At 39.8% G+C, this 18,820-nt stretch overlaps 3 protein-coding genes across 8 annotated transcripts in view; 1 reads left to right on the top strand and 2 right to left on the bottom strand.

Annotated features, from left to right (window-relative positions):
• Nucleotides 1-301: 301 nt before the first annotated feature.
• On the bottom strand, nucleotides 302-4,881 carry LOC141438228 (queuosine 5'-phosphate N-glycosylase/hydrolase). The gene is made up of 4 exons (XM_074102017.1): nucleotides 4,478-4,881; nucleotides 3,419-3,634; nucleotides 2,745-3,204; nucleotides 302-2,161 (listed from the first exon to the last, which is right to left on the bottom strand). Exons 1-4 carry the CDS (start codon nucleotides 4,568-4,570, stop codon nucleotides 1,947-1,949), a joined length of 984 nt encoding a protein of 327 aa, XP_073958118.1. The 5' UTR covers nucleotides 4,571-4,881; the 3' UTR covers nucleotides 302-1,946.
• Nucleotides 4,882-5,877: 996 nt separating this feature from the next.
• On the top strand, nucleotides 5,878-10,359 carry Nup43 (nucleoporin 43). Its single transcript, XM_074102026.1, has 3 exons — nucleotides 5,878-6,350; nucleotides 6,720-6,891; nucleotides 8,348-10,359. Exons 1-3 carry the CDS (start codon nucleotides 6,001-6,003, stop codon nucleotides 8,864-8,866), a joined length of 1,041 nt encoding a protein of 346 aa, XP_073958127.1. The 5' UTR covers nucleotides 5,878-6,000; the 3' UTR covers nucleotides 8,867-10,359.
• conu (Rho GTPase-activating protein conundrum) overlaps nucleotides 10,353-18,820 on the bottom strand; it is a 152,785-nt gene continuing 144,317 nt past the window's right edge. For all 6 annotated transcript variants that reach the window (XM_074101992.1, XM_074101994.1, XM_074101993.1 and 3 more), the window contains 9 exons: nucleotides 17,419-17,543; nucleotides 16,388-16,560; nucleotides 15,804-15,909; nucleotides 15,338-15,443; nucleotides 14,649-14,808; nucleotides 13,999-14,165; nucleotides 13,259-13,439; nucleotides 12,725-12,908; nucleotides 10,353-12,034 (listed from right to left, as the gene is read on the bottom strand). In XM_074101992.1, coding sequence (XP_073958093.1) covers nucleotides 11,863-12,034; nucleotides 12,725-12,908; nucleotides 13,259-13,439; nucleotides 13,999-14,165; nucleotides 14,649-14,808; nucleotides 15,338-15,443; nucleotides 15,804-15,909; nucleotides 16,388-16,560; nucleotides 17,419-17,543 — 1,374 coding nt within the window. In that variant the 3' untranslated portion in view covers nucleotides 10,353-11,862. The remainder of the gene's footprint in view (nucleotides 12,035-12,724; nucleotides 12,909-13,258; nucleotides 13,440-13,998; nucleotides 14,166-14,648; nucleotides 14,809-15,337; nucleotides 15,444-15,803; nucleotides 15,910-16,387; nucleotides 16,561-17,418; nucleotides 17,544-18,820) is intronic.

Below are 18,820 nucleotides of genomic sequence, written 5' to 3' on the forward strand. Positions count from 1 at the left end.
CTAGTGGTTGTGTCCATAATAATTAAGCATAATAATAAAAATACTGGGACTGTCAATAAACATTTAGAATTGACTTCGGTAACGGTGCAATTTTAGTTAAAATGTACTTAAAATAAAATCCTTTTCTATTGAATATCTGTTCCATAATATTTTTCGCCATATAGAGCATTGAAAATAGATGACAATATCACGTAATTTAGTTAAAACATGTGATATAATCATTATGTTTACTGATACTTGGGTAAATAAAAATATGGATATTAGAGGTGTAAGTAAATTGTAATATAATAAACAATTATCATACAAAAATATAGTTTTATTTCAACATGTCAATATACTTGTATAATTACACTTACAATATAAAATATACTCAGCGACACAAAATTTGGCCCACCCTTCATATAAAATTACTAATTCTGCATACATTTGATTTAGATCAGATTTTTTGCCGCTTTGTATTATATAATATTTAAAAAATCCAAAGTACTTATTACAAAATGTACCTTGTTAAAAATTATTTACTACCGTGTTACAATTAAACAAGACAACCGTTGAGCATATGTTTACCATATGTCACTTAATAGAAAACTGTCTAAGATGTGTTAGCTTTGTGGTAAGACCAGTGGCCATGGGTATTGCATTCTCCGTCTCTTTCTACCCTCGTCTTATACCGTGTGACAGAAAGGAGTGGTGAAAACTATTGTGATTACAAGTGCGTTAGATAATAAGGTCTCAGTACAGGTGGACCACAAGTATAAGTTAGTTACATCAGCAATCTGCGTCCGCGCAGAACGAATGTTGACGAATCCCGAACTAAACCGAATGTAAACACCAATGCAATAAAGAGATTGCATTACAGTGGTTTTTTTCTAGCATGGTGCGGCTGGCACTTGATGAACCGTTTCGTTTTACCCAAAAAAAGTTGCTGCAGTCTAAATATATGGAAGTATATTTCAGTTGTAGCCTGAATAATATGACTGGCGTAAAAATATTTGAACATAAAGAACTATCAGATTTTAAAAATCAATTAATAAAATTCAAAGCACATATAAGTGAAGAAACGAAATATGCATGTAACACACCAGAGACTCGTTAAGTGATGGGACCTAATGGATCTTGAGAGAGATCTTTTAATTGGTAAGTAACGAGCATTCTCGTAAACTCCGTTTAGCCTTACTTAAGTGGAAAATAATATTCCAAGCTAGAAATTCAATAATATTCTCATCAAAATTAGCATAATAATCGGATTAATGATGACATTAATTATGATTAAGATTTTAAATTATTAGTTTTATCGACTCAAGTTTCGACACTTTACACTCTCCAGTCTGTGATATTGACAGCTGTCACCCGGACCATGCTAGAATGAAAGCACTGTAGGCGCAAAGTAGAATATGCAGTAACTAAACGGCTGACTGACGCGGTGACGTGTGGCGCGGCGCCGAACAAAATGGCGGTCACCGCAATGGCGCGCGAAAGTTTGAACAATGGCTGGTCAAGATTTTTCCCGCGCAAACATACTGCCTTATTTATTATTGGCTGCAATGGTTTCGCGCTCACTACATAGCTACATCGATGTGACTTATATTTATGGTAACTGTAGAGTTAACCTTTATCCAAAGACTAGAGACACATAGGTAATCCTAATAAACTACTCTAATAACCTAACCTAACTTACTAACTAACTAACTACTAACTTAGAAAAATTGGAATACCCGCGACATTGTTATTTTAAAGTTAAATATCTCAAAAACGGCTGAACCGATTTTAATGAACCATAGCTAAGAAGCATCGCAAGAAAACTTACTTTCACGTAAAAAAATCGCATCAAGATCGGTCCAATCGTTTGAGAGCTACAATGCTGCAAACAGACAAACAGAATACATTGGCGTCAAACTTATAACACCCCTTTTTTGTGTCGGGGGTTATAAAACGACTTCTTCACCTTAGTAATATATTCCAAAAGTCTTATGGAAGGGCACTTTCTCCATTTCCTCAGCATACTTCCTTCGATAGCACCACAGGTAGTAGTCGATGAGGCTGGAATTGATTTCCACCTCTGGTTTGATGTCCCGAAGCTTCTTGGTGAGCAGTTCCACGGCGTGGATGGAGCAGCCACGGATTTCTATCTCCTCATCTGAACCGCTTGGGAGGAGGACGTCTGGGAAAAAGATGGCGTGATGTTAGAAACACCGAGTAGAAATCTCTACATGATCTCATCTCAGAAGTTTTAAAAATTGCAAACCATTTTTTGAACACTAACTTGTTGAACATTTAACTGGAATTTGGCATACTTTTTTTAGCGTTCTCTTTTTAAAACGAGGTTTTTTAACGAAACATTACAATAAATAATCTGAAGAATAGTTTTTGAAGCAATTTTTTTATATATTATTTTTATTACTGACTAGCTGTTGCCCGCGGCTTCGCCCCCGTTGTATTTTTTCTGTATTTTCTTCCATAAAAACCTTCTCCTGACAGTAACGAACAGAACAAAAAAGAATTAGCGAAATCGGACCAGTCGTTCCCGAGTCTTGTGCTTAGCAACACATTTAACGATTCATTTTTATTTATATAGATAGATTTCTTTCCTTTCCTTTCCTTCCTTTAAGTGAAATTAAAAAATTTCACCTTGTATGAATCTTTCTATTGATTCACTATAAGGATCTATTGATGAAAACCCCATTAAAATCCATTGCGTACTTAAAACATTTAGCATTTCTAACACAAAAAAATGAGAAACATACCTTTCTTCAGCTTATCCATGAGCTCATCACTGTAACTCAGGGCTCCAAAGTACACTAACACCTGAGGCACCCTATAATCAGCAAACATGGTGAGCTTGTTGATATCCTCAAATTCTCCCCACCCTTCACGATCAAAAAAGTTCCACAAATCAGCGACTAATATCTGAGCTCTCTTGTAAATTGCCACTTTTTGCCCTTTGTAAACATTCTCATCCCTGAAGCAAGGGAAATTATCAACAATGATCTGTAGAAGTTTAACGGCGGATTTATTGGCTTCTTTGACACAAGTCTCAAAGGTACCGTTGTATTTTTCTAATAATATGCTGCCTACTTCATGTAATACTGCGACTCGTTTGTCAAAGAGTGGTATTTCTGCCTCGTTGTCACCCTTCATTATATTACGCAGTTCGCCCTCTGTGATTTTGGAGTAGAATTGTGGATTTGTAATGTCGTGACCATCCTGAAATAAATTATAAGAGAAAGAATTAAGATTTTTGAATCCATGGATTTCAGGATCTCAAGATAAGATGTTTGATTATTGTTTTAAAGATCCTATTACAGGATGCACAATGTAATTGACCATTATCATTATATGTGTAAGTGTAGGAAGGTTTGGGTACGATTTTATAATAACTTATTTATACTGTCTAAATAAAGGCTATTATTATTATTACCTTAATAGCCCTGATCAAGGCAGCCTCCAAGGCATAGTACCCCGAATGCCCATCAACCGTCCACTTCTCAGCACCGGAGTACGACCAGAAGCAGAAGTTGAGTGCGTCGCACACAAACACCCAATCAACGGGCCTGGGATGGTTTTTGGATGGATGGGTGCTGTCTGCACCAGTGTCTGGAATCTCCAGTTTGTTGCTATTTAATGATTGCAGCATCTGGAAAATTATTCAGTCATTCAAAATATTCATTCAAATTTAAGCTATAACAAGCTTTAAAAGACCTATCCAACGATACCCCACACTATAGGGTTGGATAAGAAAAAAAAACACCCCCACTTTACCCTAAAAAAAAATTTTTTTTTAATTTTTTATTCTACCATTTTGTTGGCATACTTTACAAATATATTCATGCAAAATTACAGCTTTCTAGCATAGATAGTCCCTGAGCAAAGCCGCGGACGGACAGACAGACAGACAGATATGGCGAACTATAAGGGTTCCGTTTTTGCCATTTTGGCTCTGAAACCCTAAAAATGGGGATGGCATATTAGCAACATATTTCACAGGTAAAATTTTTTTTTATCACTAAATGTCGCACTTAGAGAGGAGCGGTGCTAGTAGGGGGGCACAAAGTGTGATAGAGCTTAGGGTACATAGACCAGACACTATATATTATGGCCTCCTGTCAGTTTCAACCAAGCCCGGATTTAAGGGAGGGAGCCTTGAGGCCTACAAAAGAGGTACCTTTTTTGCCCAAAGGGCCTCCACTCTAGCATTGTTTCAAGGCCTCCAGACTAAAATCGTGTCCTGATTTCAACAGTGGATCAACAATCAGGCCCCTTCATCCCCACTGGGCACACTGGGCACGTGCCCCGGGCCCCCTAGTCCCCACTTCGTTACCAAACGATAACGGATAGCTACTCAATTCTCGCCTGAAAATCAGATTTACGGAATGCATGCAGCATATTGTGTCCAGGGCCTCTAATGGGTGAATGACGGCCCTGTCAACAATTCTATGCCGCACAACCACTCCCAAATACTAAAAACAGGTTAAAATACCTCTTGGCATAGCTTGTCGAGTCCTTCATCGTGTAACTTAACGTGCTGAGCGTGTTTCGCGATGAACTCGCCGGCTTCTGCTGGGTACAACATCGTTCTATCCTTTTTATTCTTAGAAAGCACTTTACGCTATTTCTGTTTGATATCAACTGGACATTGATACTGTTGATATCGTCATTAAATAGTTTACGGTGTTGTTTGTGAAAAAACAGTATGTTTTCAATTCAACTAAAACTTGTGCAATCGCTACTAGTTGGAACTTGATGGTACAGGTAGAAGGAAGCACACATAAATAGTACAAAAAACAAGAAAAAAACAGCGATGAGTGATATCTCATCTATGAGTCATAATCACGATAACAACAAACAATACGAAGAGAAGAGAGCACCGGTTGGGATCACCGACCGACACCGTGATATATTTTGACAGTGACATTGACTTGACAGCAAAAATTTGATGATCAGCTTGATTCAACTATGGAAAAAAACGTGTCAATACAAACCGAACTAATTCAATTTACGACGCTATTATAAGTGTCTCAAATAGCTTTCTTATCTAGTGTTGCTATGATAACAATTTTCCTCAAAATTAAACATATTTATTCTCCTCCTCTGTTAGTGAGAATAGCGTACTCTGTTCCCATTTTTTTTTAATATGTATAATCAAGGTACTTGAGTCAAGTAGTGAACCTTGATTATATTTTAAAAAATGGGAACATAATACTTGACACTACGATCTTCACTCTACTTTACTGTGTGTTTTATGTAAGCAGGTAGGTACCTACCTATTTACGAAGATATTTACTAACACACGATATATATAAAAATTTTACTAAATATTACTTACTCTGGACCTATCTAACATTTGAAACATAACGGTAAAATTTGGACAAGTTTTTAAATGAACAGGATGTTTTAAGGAACCTTGTCTTATTATCTCAATATTCTCAATGTCAACTTTGTTTCCTTTTTTGTACAATAAAGATTTTACATACATACATACACACTATTCCAAATTGTGTTAACTTCTATTATAAAATAAAAAATAAAAAAAATAAATGTTCACCACTTATCTGTCCCAATTTCTTTTTCAAGTGATCATAATACTTACCTAATTATTGTATTAGAGATTCCACTCCGATCCGACTCCGTCTGGATCTATTCGGTACCAAGACACAGATAAAACGATTCATCACAATGACTCTTTATGGATCTGTGAGTCACTTTGGATTTCTCACTGGCGCGTTATACGTGTACCAGCCACCAGCTCAGCACAGCACCCCACTGAACTAACTAACCCGATCGAAATTCGATTAAAGATTTGAAAGGAAGCTACCAGCGCTTTCAATTACTAATTTGTGGGAAATCTAATATTCATCTGGCAATACTTAACTGTCATATTCATTCACAATTCACATAACCTATAAAATAGCGCGTCTGTTTCACTGTTTGTCTCAAAATATTCAAAAATATTGTTATTTAAACGGTATAAATAACTTGTTAAATCCATTGAATCTTTTCAAAATGTCACTAGACGTCCAAGGCACGTTCGTATCGCAAAAAATCAATAAAGTGCGATGGATACCCGATGAATACGTCGAAACAAAGTGCTTTTTTACCGGCAGTTGGGATGATGATGTCAATTCTGTTAAAGTTTGGAGCTTTGAGAGTCTGGACGATGAAGAAGTGGAGTATCCTAAGTGCCTATCAGAGTTTCCCGTAGAAGGAGACGTAACGGAGATTAAATTTACAGACAAGAACAGAATTGCCGTGTCTACTTCCGACGGTAATGTGCGCTTGCTTGAAATTAGTACGTATGAAAGATCAGCGCCTTTAAAAGAGGTTTTTAAGTGGGAGAAACTGCACAGATATGGGTAAGTCGCCACCATAAGCTTCCTTGCAACTTTTACAGTGGTTTCTGTTTAAATTTTATTTTGAGTGTCTATTAACTGTGAGATTAGAGCAGGGATGGGAAAACTTTTTCCTTCGTGTGCCAATGTATACTAACAAAGTATATGGCGGGCCAAGTTGTTGCATTTTTGGCTGTTATTTACTGAAATAAAATATTGATAGGTATTTTCTGAAACACTAATTTGGCCATTGCCAATAAGAATGAAATTTTGTAACAATACGAAATCTTCTCTTGATTTTTGTTAGATGGCCCGCGGGCCGCAGTTTCTCCATCCCTGGATTAGAGTGTTGTATTAGTAGGATGATTTATAATCTAAACTTTTTTTTTTCAGAGAAGACCCATGTTGTTGTACTGCAGTTGCCACCATGGAGACTGACATAGCCAGCGTTGGAGAGGATGGAGTCATTAATTACTTGAATGGCCACAGAGGAGACGTTATGCGAACCATTGAGGGTGCAGACAGCTGCTCCCTACATTCCGTGTGTTTTATTAAATATCATGAGGTGAGGTCATTAAAATATTAACCCTTTTCCAGGCATAGTGCATTGCATATAGTGACCACATAAATGTGCACAAATAAATATTCATCCATACTAATTTCACAATATGGTACAAAATCACTTGAAGTTGTTAAAAATATTATGCGTTTTTTAATTAATCCCTCAGAAAAAACATAAATTTTTTTTTTGTCTGGTCACAAGTTTTTTTTTTTTTTTTTTTATTTGACTGGATGGCAAACGAGCAAGTGGGTCTCCTGGTGGTAAGAGACCACCACCGCCCATAAACATCTGTAGCACCAGGGATATTGCAGATGCGTTGCCAACCTAGAGGCCTAAGATAGAATACCTCAAGTGCCAGTAATTTCACCGGCTGTCTTACTCTCCACGCCGAAACACAACAGTGCAAGCACTGCTGCTTCACGGCAGGATTACCGAGAAAGATGGTGGTAGCAATCCGGGCGGACCTTGCACAAGGTCCTACCACCTGCTGTTTGTGATCATGTCAGCCTCATGGGTGCTCGCTCATTTTCCTACGCAAGGGACATATTAAAAAAGTGGTACATGCAAATGGCTTTTTCAGATGCTGGCTCTGAGAGCCAACAATTGACCTGGCCATTGTTCAGGGGGCCCAAACCCCCAAGATCTCTTCTCCTCAAGTCTGAGTTCCGAGCACATTCCAACAACAAATGGGACAAGTCATCTACCTTCTGGCAAATCTCACACAGAGGTGATGGTTTAACTCTCATCATGTGTAAGAATTGGTTTGTTGGGATGTGTCCAGAACATAGCCTGAAAGCAGATACTAACTTTTCTTATAAGGTTGGCAAGCCAAGAGACAAACCAAGGTTAGGTTAGGATTAGGATACCTACACCCCTGGGTACACACTGCTCACCAAACACATTAATGGTTGTCTGATTGTTAAACAGGGTTTGTAAAATGTTGAAGTGCTCTAGGGTGATCATAATTGTCATGAACGTCATTCAATCGATTTTGCTCTCATTTTACTATCCCTAAGAACTGGATGCCACACCACCATCACCACCACAAACCTTTTTTTTTTTAAACCTATTATTTTAACGAGGCTTTAGTACACCAAATGTGACTATGTCAGCCTCATGGGAAGCCTCAGTTATATACACCACACTACAAATACTACACTCTCCCTTGCACTGAAACCACGTCTAGATGTAAAGGCCTGTCTAATGAATCTGTAAATTAGCATTGCTTCTTCTGAAAGCGGTCGACTTAGAATTACATTTACACCTCCATTGAACAAGCCCATACCATCCAAATACCTGTCTCCGATGTCCTTATTCTGATCACATTCCAAAAGAAAATGAATAAGGTCTTCAGTCTTATCACAAGCTATACAAAGTTGATTGTACAACTCTCATCAAATTCAAAAAACAGTTTAGTGGAATGTGTGAGATCATACTGATAATTAAATTAACATTTCAGATTATTAGTGGCAACCTTCGAGGCCACATGAAAATCTGGGACTTGAGATCTTCAGACAACAAGCCTACCGCATCCTTCCTCCTGGCTGGTGACGAGCTAGCGGCAACTTGTATCCTGAGCCACCCAACGCAACCCCACATCATCCTAGCTGGTAGCGAGTCTGGCTCCCTCGCTATATGGGACTTACGTATGAACTCATTCCCTACTTCTCTACTTAGTGCTCATGCTGCCAGTGTAACAGAGATGCAGTTCCATCCTGTTAATCCGTTGAAACTTATATCTTGTTCCGTATCTGGTGAAATTTGGGAGTGGAATATGGAAGCTATGATTAAGAGCACCAAGGGAGCTGATAGCCAGGTAGCTACATGGATGCCATTGGAAGATAAGAATACTATGGTTGTTAACTCGTTGATGCCAACGCTACATAAGCCGATTAACTCTGTGAACTGTGATCGGGGGAGAATATTGTGTGGGGCTGATAATGAAGCTGTGTATATTATTAAGAACTTTAAGTATTGATTGGTGAGTGTTAGAAATACAAACAACTGATTTAATGCAGCATAAAAGTACGACTTAAATGCAATAAAGTAACTTACAATAAAAAAATCGGCCAAGAGCGTGTTGGACACGGCCAAGATAGGGTTCCGTACCATAACGAAAAAATCAAGTAATATTTTTCCAAGTTTTTCGTATTTCGTACGGAATCTTCCAAGTTTAGGTATATTTTATACCTTAGGCTGCTATTTACTCTTAAACTACTTATAATTCTCAAGAAAACTTAGCCATTATAGTTTTCCTTGTAAAGATATTCTTACTACACATCCTGATTTTTTTCAAATTTTTCCACCAAACTGTAGAGCCCACCCAACTAAGACCAAAAACTGCCTCTCAGAGGAAAAACTCATGTAGAAGGGAATTTTGGCATAGTTGTAGGGAATAGTGTTTTAAACCTCATACTAAAAATACTGATGGGTGGGGGCGAAGCTAACGGGTGGAGGGGGTTGTAAAGGTCCTTAATTTAGTTTTTCGTAAATTACTCGTAAACGGTGGCCCATAGCAAACAATGTTCTGATATATGAGTAGGTAATGTACATAAAACTCTCTACAAAAAGATTCCAGATTTTTTTTCTCTGGGATCGTTATTTCATAAGATATGGAGGGAAGATGGACAATAAAAAAATTGACGGGTTTCCATAGTAAGTCGGCATCAAATGGGCTAAGGGTTTTTTTGTGAGTACTTCTTATAGTGAAGAATATTTATGCTGAGTATAAACATCCTACTTGTCACAGTTTTTGTCTTATGATTTTTCTAAAGATTACTTTGAATGTATTTTTCTTCAGGATTTATTCAAGCGATTTGCTTCAAATTTTTAAATGATGTTCTTTATATAGTTTTGCATCGCCACCTTAAATACTAATACTAGTTATCATATAAAAAAAAAGCCAAATTCAAACCAATGAACTTTAAGATTAGAAAAATTGTAAGTCAAAAACTGTCACAAGTAGGATGTTCATACTCAGATAGTGAATCAATACATAATTAAGGCACATATTCTAATTGGGGTAAAGTTTTACATCGAGTACTGCCTTTTCGCAACGTAACGTTTGGCAACCTGTTTCATTTCGCAAACTCTAAAACTGTAAATATTTCAGGATTTATTTCAGGGCCATCGTGTAGAACCCTTTAGGTTAGGTTAGGTTACTTTTATAAAAATCCTGATATATTTACAGTTTCAAAAATATTTAACATTTGGAAAATGAAAAGTTGCGAAATGAAACAGGTTGCCAAACGTTTTTCGCCGAAACATTAGTAAACCGTTTTACATATTCTACTCTTGTGTATTGATTTGTAAAATATTACTGAGAATTTTGAATTGAATTTATTTATAGTTAGTTACTTGAATGCTTGTCCAAAATTGCTGTTTAGTATGCTTACATTCTTTCTCTATTATTGAATGAGTTATGTTGTTTTGAGATAAAGTTGTATAAGTTACCACTGGTGGAATTTTAAATGTGAACATTGATCACAGTTTCAATAATTTTATTTATCTATCTATATCAATTAGTAACAACTCTTTTGAAATTAGATTGTCATCAAGTGTGTTTTGTTTTGTGGTTGGCCTAAGATTAAAATTGGTTGACTGTACTCTGTACCTACATGAAACAAAATGGAAATGGTCTGTTGACGAAACATAGATGTCGCTAGTGCTGCTGCTTAAGTAGCATAGTAAGTAGAAATAAGCAACCTGAGATATGTATGCATAGGAAAAATTCGTGTCTAGATTCCTGTCCAGCAGTGGTGTAGGGGTTATAGCACGCAGCACGGATTGCTGAGGACCTGGGTTCGATTCCCAGTGCTGGTCTCTTTTTCTGGTTTTTCTGTGCATCCATGTCTCAGTTTGTATTTTTGAAAATGGAAATCTTCAAGTTTGTAATCCTTGCGCCTTGTAGTTAAATTAAGCTACAGAATATATTGGGAACAAAAATAAAAACAAATTTTGTAAATAATATTCATTTTATTTAATAATGGAAGTAAATACATCTTAAATAATATCATTACGCATTATCTTAATAATAATACACCAAGTCAGTCTTTGCTTGCCTAGTCAAAGTATTGGTAATATATTTATACAAAAACTATAATAGTATTTACATCTTACAAATACTTGGGTAAGGACATCAAGGCACCACAACGATGAACCAAAAGAGTAAATTTGATATTCACAACGGTAACTAGGAATTCGAAACAAACCAAAACAATGGCACCATAATTTTTATTTTTTTTAAGGATTCCATCCACTAACTCAGACAAAGAACTAAAATTGTTACAACCTATTTTTTTTTATTTTAGTGGTGGATGCTTAGCTAGGAATTTTACCGTTCCCAAAAAATACTTTTTATTAGGGGAATATCGAAATTAATCAACCACATGTTATTAATGCTAATACTACAACTGGAATTATCACTATACGAAATGAATATTTGGCATCCCACATTATATACCACACTAAATGCGTTAACGAATATATTAACACGGAGTATATGTGTGCGTTAAAACTAAAATATCGTATCACTCAAATATAATAATTGTTCAAAAGTAAAATAGCACAGCACTAGTTGACTTGAAGTGCGACAACCTCATCTCTTATCTGCTAAAACAGTAATCTTAATAAATAGAACCTACCGCATTTGAATTACAACAGAAAATAGCTCAAAACCTGCAGAATTGGAAATTTCCGAAAAGTAATAGGACAAGTGGAGAAAACGATTTCTTTAGTGACCTAAATAACCCCTAGGACAATTTTATCTTGCATTCACGGTTCGGATCGTACGTTGCCACTTTTCTAGTGCTGAAGAGCTTCCGATTCAACGTATAAAATCTCACAAAAGCGATCATTCTTTTTATATCTTACTTTCGGCGCCGTATCCGCCATTTTGGCTCTGCGCCGCCATCTTGTGCCTACAAAATTGGAGGCAAAACTGCTTAGGTCGCCTTTAAGTATGAACGGGTGCGTTCAAATGTGGTTGCGACGGTGCGGGGAAGGTTTCCGCTGGGACGCGGTGAGAAGGGAGTCTGGGACCAGCCAGAGCTGGTCGCACCAGCGCATGAGGGCTTCTGTTACGTGACAGCTGTTGGCTGCCATGGCCAACTGCGTTTCCAGACTGTCTGACTGCTTCATCAGGAGGCTGAAAGAAAAGAAAATGTTATAAGTCTTTTACGGAGGAATTTGTGAAACATTTAGGTATTTTATGCGTCCTTAGTAGGTTGCAGGTGAGCAAAGTAATTGTTTCAGTTCTAAGGAACTGGCCCACCGCCGGCGAGTAGCGAGAAGCGACTGTTATTGAGCGACAATTTTTTTCATGCTAAAAAACAATCAACTTCTCGCTACTCGCCGCCGAAATACAAAGCAAACACGTATTTTTTTCAAAGAAAAGTTAAATTAAAAAATTTACAGAATGAATTGACCAGGGATGTTATGGATATTATTATGAAATTTCGGTTCACCATCATATCGGCTGTAAGACGTCCACTGTTGCACATGGACGCCCATAATCAGAGTGGCTACTACGAAACTCGCAAATCCAAGTTCGTATCACACCGTCCCTTTCACTCGCGTATTAAATGACATAAGCGCCAGCGGGACGGCAACATACGAAGTTCGAGTTTTGCACTTCGTGGTATAGGGCCTGATACGGTTACGGATACGAAACTATTTCGAATTATCCGTTAGGTTTGGAGAAAGATGAGGGCCGTATAGTAGCCGTTCTACGCAATATAATATTACTTACATACTAGCTTTTGCCTCCGGCTTCGAAAGACGGACAAACACACAAACACACCACTTTCGCATTTATAATATTAGTATGGACACTGACCTGGGTGGAAAGAGCGCAGGCGCAATGATCATAGCGACGTTGTGTTCGCTCATCTTGTTGGTGTCTGCGTGCGCGACGATGTCCCGCGCCAGCTGTAAGATGCTGCGCAACGTTGCGCGTTGTTCTGCCGGCAGGAGGAGTACCAACAGGTTTAGGGCTCGGCCTTGCGTCGATCCTGTCAGAGCTGGAATAAGAAGAATGATTAAAGGTTGATCCAATCATTATACCGTTAATGATGAGTTAGGACTTAAAAGTATGGTAAAAGTTCTAAGTTTGGATTCTGTGTGGCTTAGTAATCTTAGAAAGATTTCAAGGAGCGCTCGATTTCTTCCAATTTCCGAATTCTAAATTAAGCGTAAAATTAACTAATGCAACCAGTGCTACGTCTTAGTGCAAATTCCCCTTATACGACCTCACGTCGGAGGTATGTGGGAGCCCAACGTAAAGTCAGCAAAAAATTTGTAACTGTCGCTTTTCCGTGCTCTGAAATGAAGTTGAGAATTATGCATTCCCATAATACTTAGTAATACTTACAATACGTGTGGTAAAATAGCCGCATCAGCTCTTGCGTGAGAGGCGGCTGCGGCAGTGACCGTAGTAGCCTTTTGAACACGGCCGCCAGGTCGTGGCTACTCGCATTTGCCAGGGCGCTCTCCACGACTTGCCGCGATCCTGAGTACCAGGAGCGCTCGATCAGCTGGCACAGAGCTTCGATCTGAAGACAGAAAATTTGCGACTTAGTATGTTCACGGGTACAGAAGGAAGAAGTGCCTAACTTCAGTGGCCAATGAATGGGATACTGCTCGAAGAACTGTTGACCTTTGAGTCCAATGTATTCTTGAGATGCGATTATGTACCGGAAGACGCAGCGTGGGTAGGCTCTCCACAAGATGGCTGATGTCCTAGTGAAGGTTGTAAGAATCTGATGGATGCGGTCGGCGCAGAACCGGTTTTTGTGGTGTTTTTTGAGGGAGACTTCTGTCTAGTAGTGGACGTCTTCCGGGTGACGATGAAATCTACTATCACAATCTTACGGAGCCGTGGTGGCCTAGTGGTTTGATCTAAGTGCTCGCACCTGTTAAATCACATTTTGAAGCTGGATAAATACTGCCATAAGATTTTTTCCAAGTTCACTGGGCCCGCGTAAGACTTCGGCCCAAGCCCCTTGAGAAGAAGCCTGTGCCCAGCCTAGGACGTACACAGGCTGGGATGACGATGATGATGAATTTCACGGAGGAATTTGACCAGCATCCCTGTCAGACTGTCGGTCTCACCTTGTTCTTATTGCCTGGCACGCGCAGCAGCCCCTCGTGCGCGGCGCGCGCAGACAGCGCGGCGGCGAGCGCGCGCAGCACGCCGGGCACGGAGCTCCACGTCTCCTCCCACAGCAGCATGTCCTTGCGCAGGAGTGTCTCCAGGGACACGCCGAACACTGAACCCTCTGGAAAACGAACGGTTACTTGAGTCATCCAGGTATTACTTTGGGGAGTTATGCTATCAAAACAACCGAAGAGCTAGATAAAACGATTGTAGCCTTTTAGTTTGTTGACCGGTTTGTATTTAGTAGAGACAGTGGAGTCCAAGTCGTACTCAAGAAATCTTTGGTATATAGGTATCTACTACCTAAAAATCGTAAAAACGTAATCCTTTTTACGTTGTTGTTTGATTGCGCGTTGTGATGGTCTGCTTCAAAATCAAGCTTGATTCAATTAAAATACATATATCACTTAGAGATTTTTGAGGAGGTTTGTTTATTTAAACCCGTCCTCGATAAAGCTGGGTCAGTTTTTTAAAAGAAAATATCTAGTGGTCAAAAAGACGACACAGCGATTGTAACAAATCCACCCGCTGTCCAAGAATCTATTCCAAAAGTGATATTTGACGAATCACCCCCAAAAATTTCGTAATGTCCTGTTTTACTCACCTTCTTTCCTCTTCTTCTTCGGCGGCTTCCTCTTCTGGAAGGGCAGCGAGTATTTGTCGAAGAGTGCAGTTAGTTCCAGCCACAGCAGCGGCGGCAGGCGCTTGTGTTGCGGCTCGCTCAAGCTCTCCACGTCCACGGAGCTGCCGTCTTCTGGCCACTCCTGGAAACAGGATTATAATGAGCACTGCCGTGGCAATCAATATACCACCTGTCCTGTATAAGCCTAGCTCAGGGCTTTGCTTATGTGAAGTATTAGAACTGGCAGTTGGATTGGAATTTAGGGTTTTTATTAAATTCTATGGCAATTCCTCAAAACTACATATTGGTCTACATTTATAGCGTATGAAGGACACCCGTGCAAAATTTCATGTCTCTTAGCATAGCGTAGGTATAACTTGGTTGGCGTATACAACTTGGTGTCGTTACTCCAATGGTACATTGTATACTCTTCCAGAACACGAATATCAGAGAGCTTTCCGTTACCTATGGCTGCTGACAAAATGCAAATCGAATTGATGTAGTGCAGAACTTTAGGTAATAACCAAGCTTCTTGCGGCGCAGTCTTTTGGCAAAGATAGTCTTTCCAAAAGCGCTCGTGGACTCAAAAAAAGACGTGCAAAAGGATTCTTTGCGGCCTATTTGCAAGACTTAATTTGTTAGTGTCAGCTAGCATAAGTGTCTGGGCTCACCTCCTCGTGGTCCATCATTTGTCGGTCCAGGTTGAACTTGTGCTCGAAGCTGAGAGGCTGTTGCACGGACGCCGCGCTTTTAGCCCGCGACACTGTCGTGTGCTTGCTGGAAATAGATGTTTTATTTAAGTATACATTTGGACTTTGAAAATGACAAATAAAAAAGTAGTTTTTCAGTCTATGAGAATCTTCTTAATATACCTACGTTCCCTAATCACCCGAAGTCGGTTAGATTGATGTGAAAAATGCTTTCTTTCTTTGAAAGAGTATAATAAACCTTGGTCCCACAGTCACTGCGTGATTTATTTTCCAATTTACTTATCAATTGATTTAGTTTCGAACAAAGTGAAATATTGTAACCGAGTGCATCTTATTTATTTCGTCCAATAGCAAATTCAGTAGCAAATCTCTCCTCTCTTTTGATTATATCACTTATTCTAGGCCTTAGGATATTTAAAAAACTTACACGAAAGGGTCGTTGTCCTTCAATATTGATCCATTTATTCGCTCCTTGCCTATTCTGGGGCCCTGGACTGTCCCGTATCTTTGGTAGCCGAGTAGTTCGATACCCTCTGCAAAGAACACAACAAGAATTAAGTAAAGATAGCTTATTTCCACAAGGAAAGCACAGAAGTACAGAAGACGTACTTACAACTAAATATTTCTAGGGGATGTTTTTGGGGGAAGACTTATCTTAAGAGGTCGTTTCAAACACTATGATGATATTTTACATCCAATGGCATCTTATTCGGTAGGTATCCCTCACAAAACACAGTTCTATCCCTTTGGGGAAAATGATGAAAAATTATAGCAGCAGCGCTTTCTATTGTCAACTACGAACTTCCAACCCCAGCAGTACGGTGTAGAAGGGAAGGAAAAAGAGGGTACAATTTGAGAAAATCTCTTTCCAGGCGTATGTTATGTCCGGGGACCGAACTCTGAAAGAAGAGTGACGGAAGTTGTAGGTACATATGCGTCCGGTTTGAGAAACTTCGATGGCAAGCTTCTATATTTGCTCACTTGATGGCGCTAGGCTATTCATGTACGTACCGGTATTTGTGGCAATATCAGCCCAGTGTAGGTCGTTGGGTTTGAACAACTCGTGCATTGGGCGCGGCGGCGAGTGCGCGTGCGGCGGCGAGAGTCGCGCACGGCGCGGGGCCGCCGGGGCCGACGGCGTGCGTGCCAGCGGGGAGTGCGTGCCCGGCGGGGGGAAGCTGTCGCTGGAAAGAGGGGTGCGACAATTAGGGGCTGTTTCACCATCCATTGATTAGCGTTAACCGACGGTTAAATCAGATGCCGTCTCCGTCTATTCGATCAAAACAAATAGAGAAGGCATCACACCTAACCGCCCGTTAACACTAATCAATGGATGGTGAAACAGCCCCTTAGTATACCATACTAGTGCTTACCCGCGGCTTCGCACGTAAATCATTAGATACAGCACTTTAATTAAATTTGGGGATTTTACAAAATTTCCGTGGGAATTAGGTACATCGTGCATGGTCTTTGCCGCCGTTTGATTCTAGGCAAATCGCACTTGAGTCAAACAGCGTTAAAACCCGATTCGGTCATACCTGCACAAAAGTCATGGTGCTGTGCCTTTAAACAAGTACAGTGTATCGCATGGTCTTTGTTGACGTTGCATTATAAACAACAGTGCCTCGTACACTTGAAGTCAACTCGAACCCATTGGTCATGCATTGCCCAACCCTGTCTGTCCTGCCCCCGCAACAACTACTTATCTTTCCCAGCCCCAGCAGCAGTATGAACCAGTTGAATACGTATTGCCTAGTCTTTGACACCACGTTGTCCATTAGTAACCATTGGTGGATCACCTAGTTAACTACTCGACCGAAAGTTTGAGTTGAGTTGATGCCGCAGTGTTGTGGAGTTGATAAGTTTAGTGTGCGATGACTTACCCCCTGTTACACCGCACCCATTGATTAATTTTATGTGACAGATATCTGTGATGCCGTCTGTTTGTTTTGTTCTAATAGACAGAGACGGCATCACATCAGTTAAATAAAATTTATCAATGAGTGGTGCAGCAGGCCCTTAGAGCTTTTTTGGATACTCACACGAAATCTGGAGGGGTGTGGGTGTCGGCCCACTCGGCGGGGGGGCTGCCGGAGCCCCCACTCGGCATGGAGTCCAGCGAGTCGGGGGTCGCGCTGCGCGAGCGCGGCTCGCTGCCACTCGAATTCTGGAACAACAAAACAACAGTGAAGGTAATGGAGATTTGTACTGCTTTTGTCCTTTTTTTTATATCAGCAGAAGCTTATTAAAACAGATGAGATTAGAATGTAGTATTTTTTTTTAAGTAAATAGGTACCGACTTTTATTAGCAAAGAGCAATATAGAAAACAGTAAGTCACAATTAAATTGAGGAAATTATTAATGATTAATTAATTAACGAGGAAATGCAGCCAGCCCAGCCCAGCCTCCTGAAGCCTAGCCCTACCCTGCCCAGTAGCAGCGTAGCAATCTATTTCATCATCTTCATCATCATCATCCCAGCCTATATACGTCCCACTGCAGGGCACAGGCCTCTTCTCAGAATGAGAGGGCTTGGGCGTAGTTCCCACGCGGACCCCGTGCGTATTGGGAACTTCACACACACCGTTGAATTGCTTCGCAGGTTTGTGCAGAAACCTGCAAATGAGGAAACCCTCATGATGTTTTCCTTCACCGTAAAACTCGTGGTAAATTTCAAATGTAATTCCGCACATGAATTTCGAAAAACTCAGAGGTGCGAGCCGGGGTTTGAACCCACGATCCTCTGTTCGAGCGCACATATTTTGAAAAACTCGGAGGCAATGGCTTTGAACCGACGATCCTCTGTTTGAGGGGCCTTAGGTCAAACCACTATAGGTAGTCATTCACGATGACGCGTGCAGTGGTTCTTAATACAATGTCATTAATGTCTAATTTTGACAAAATCACGCGTCTTCGTGGATGGCACTGTAGGTTTTCACGGTTTACCAAGATACTCTAAGCTGATCTATAGATTATTATAGAGGAAGACCAAGATTGACATATTTTGCCCAGATGAAGGAGAAATTGGATGTCGGGGCTATCGTTAGAGAAAATCAAACAGCTGGCCGAAGACCGCCCAAAGTGACGGTTAATCCACCGACAAGAGCGTAGCTCTTAAATATAAGAAGAAGGATTAATATTAACGGCGAAAAACTTTTATTTATTATGTGAAAATGCAAGTTAAATACCAACTATTACTAACAACTCGATCCTCTTCATAAGAACAGCTGCTACATGGAAACACTCCCACTTAGAAAGTGACTGCTGCTGTCACCCAAGCCACACAGTCTTAATGGCTCTCATGCAACGTGCTGATTGTTTGCGGTGAAACTCTGATATATGCCTCATTGTCGCCACCATAGTTATGTAATTATTTGGTTAACTTAATAGCTAGAAAGTTTTTCTCGTGATTTAATGTGGGTGCCTGCCTGTGTGACTTTAAAG

Source organism: Choristoneura fumiferana, chromosome 18, assembly GCF_025370935.1.
Source record: "Choristoneura fumiferana chromosome 18, NRCan_CFum_1, whole genome shotgun sequence".
In the NCBI taxonomy this organism is placed as follows: domain Eukaryota; kingdom Metazoa; phylum Arthropoda; class Insecta; order Lepidoptera; family Tortricidae; genus Choristoneura; species Choristoneura fumiferana.

What these genes read in the sequence shown, in the direction of transcription:
- LOC141438228 (XM_074102017.1), bottom strand. Translation starts at nt 4,570, where the DNA reads ATGTTGTACCCAGCAGAAGCCGGCGAGTTCATCGCGAAACACGCTCAG. An exon ending in TCGACAAGCTATGCCAAGAG is followed by an intron (nt 3,635 to 4,477) that starts GTATTTTAACCT and finishes ATAATTTTCCAG; the next exon opens with ATGCTGCAATCATTAAATAG. An exon ending in CCTTGATCAGGGCTATTAAG is followed by an intron (nt 3,205 to 3,418) that starts GTAATAATAATA and finishes AATTTATTTCAG; the next exon opens with GATGGTCACGACATTACAAA.
- Nup43 (XM_074102026.1), top strand. Translation starts at nt 6,001, where the DNA reads ATGTCACTAGACGTCCAAGGCACGTTCGTATCGCAAAAAATCAATAAA. An exon ending in GAGAAACTGCACAGATATGG is followed by an intron (nt 6,351 to 6,719) that starts GTAAGTCGCCAC and finishes TTTTTTTTTCAG; the next exon opens with AGAAGACCCATGTTGTTGTA. An exon ending in GTTTTATTAAATATCATGAG is followed by an intron (nt 6,892 to 8,347) that starts GTGAGGTCATTA and finishes TTAACATTTCAG; the next exon opens with ATTATTAGTGGCAACCTTCG.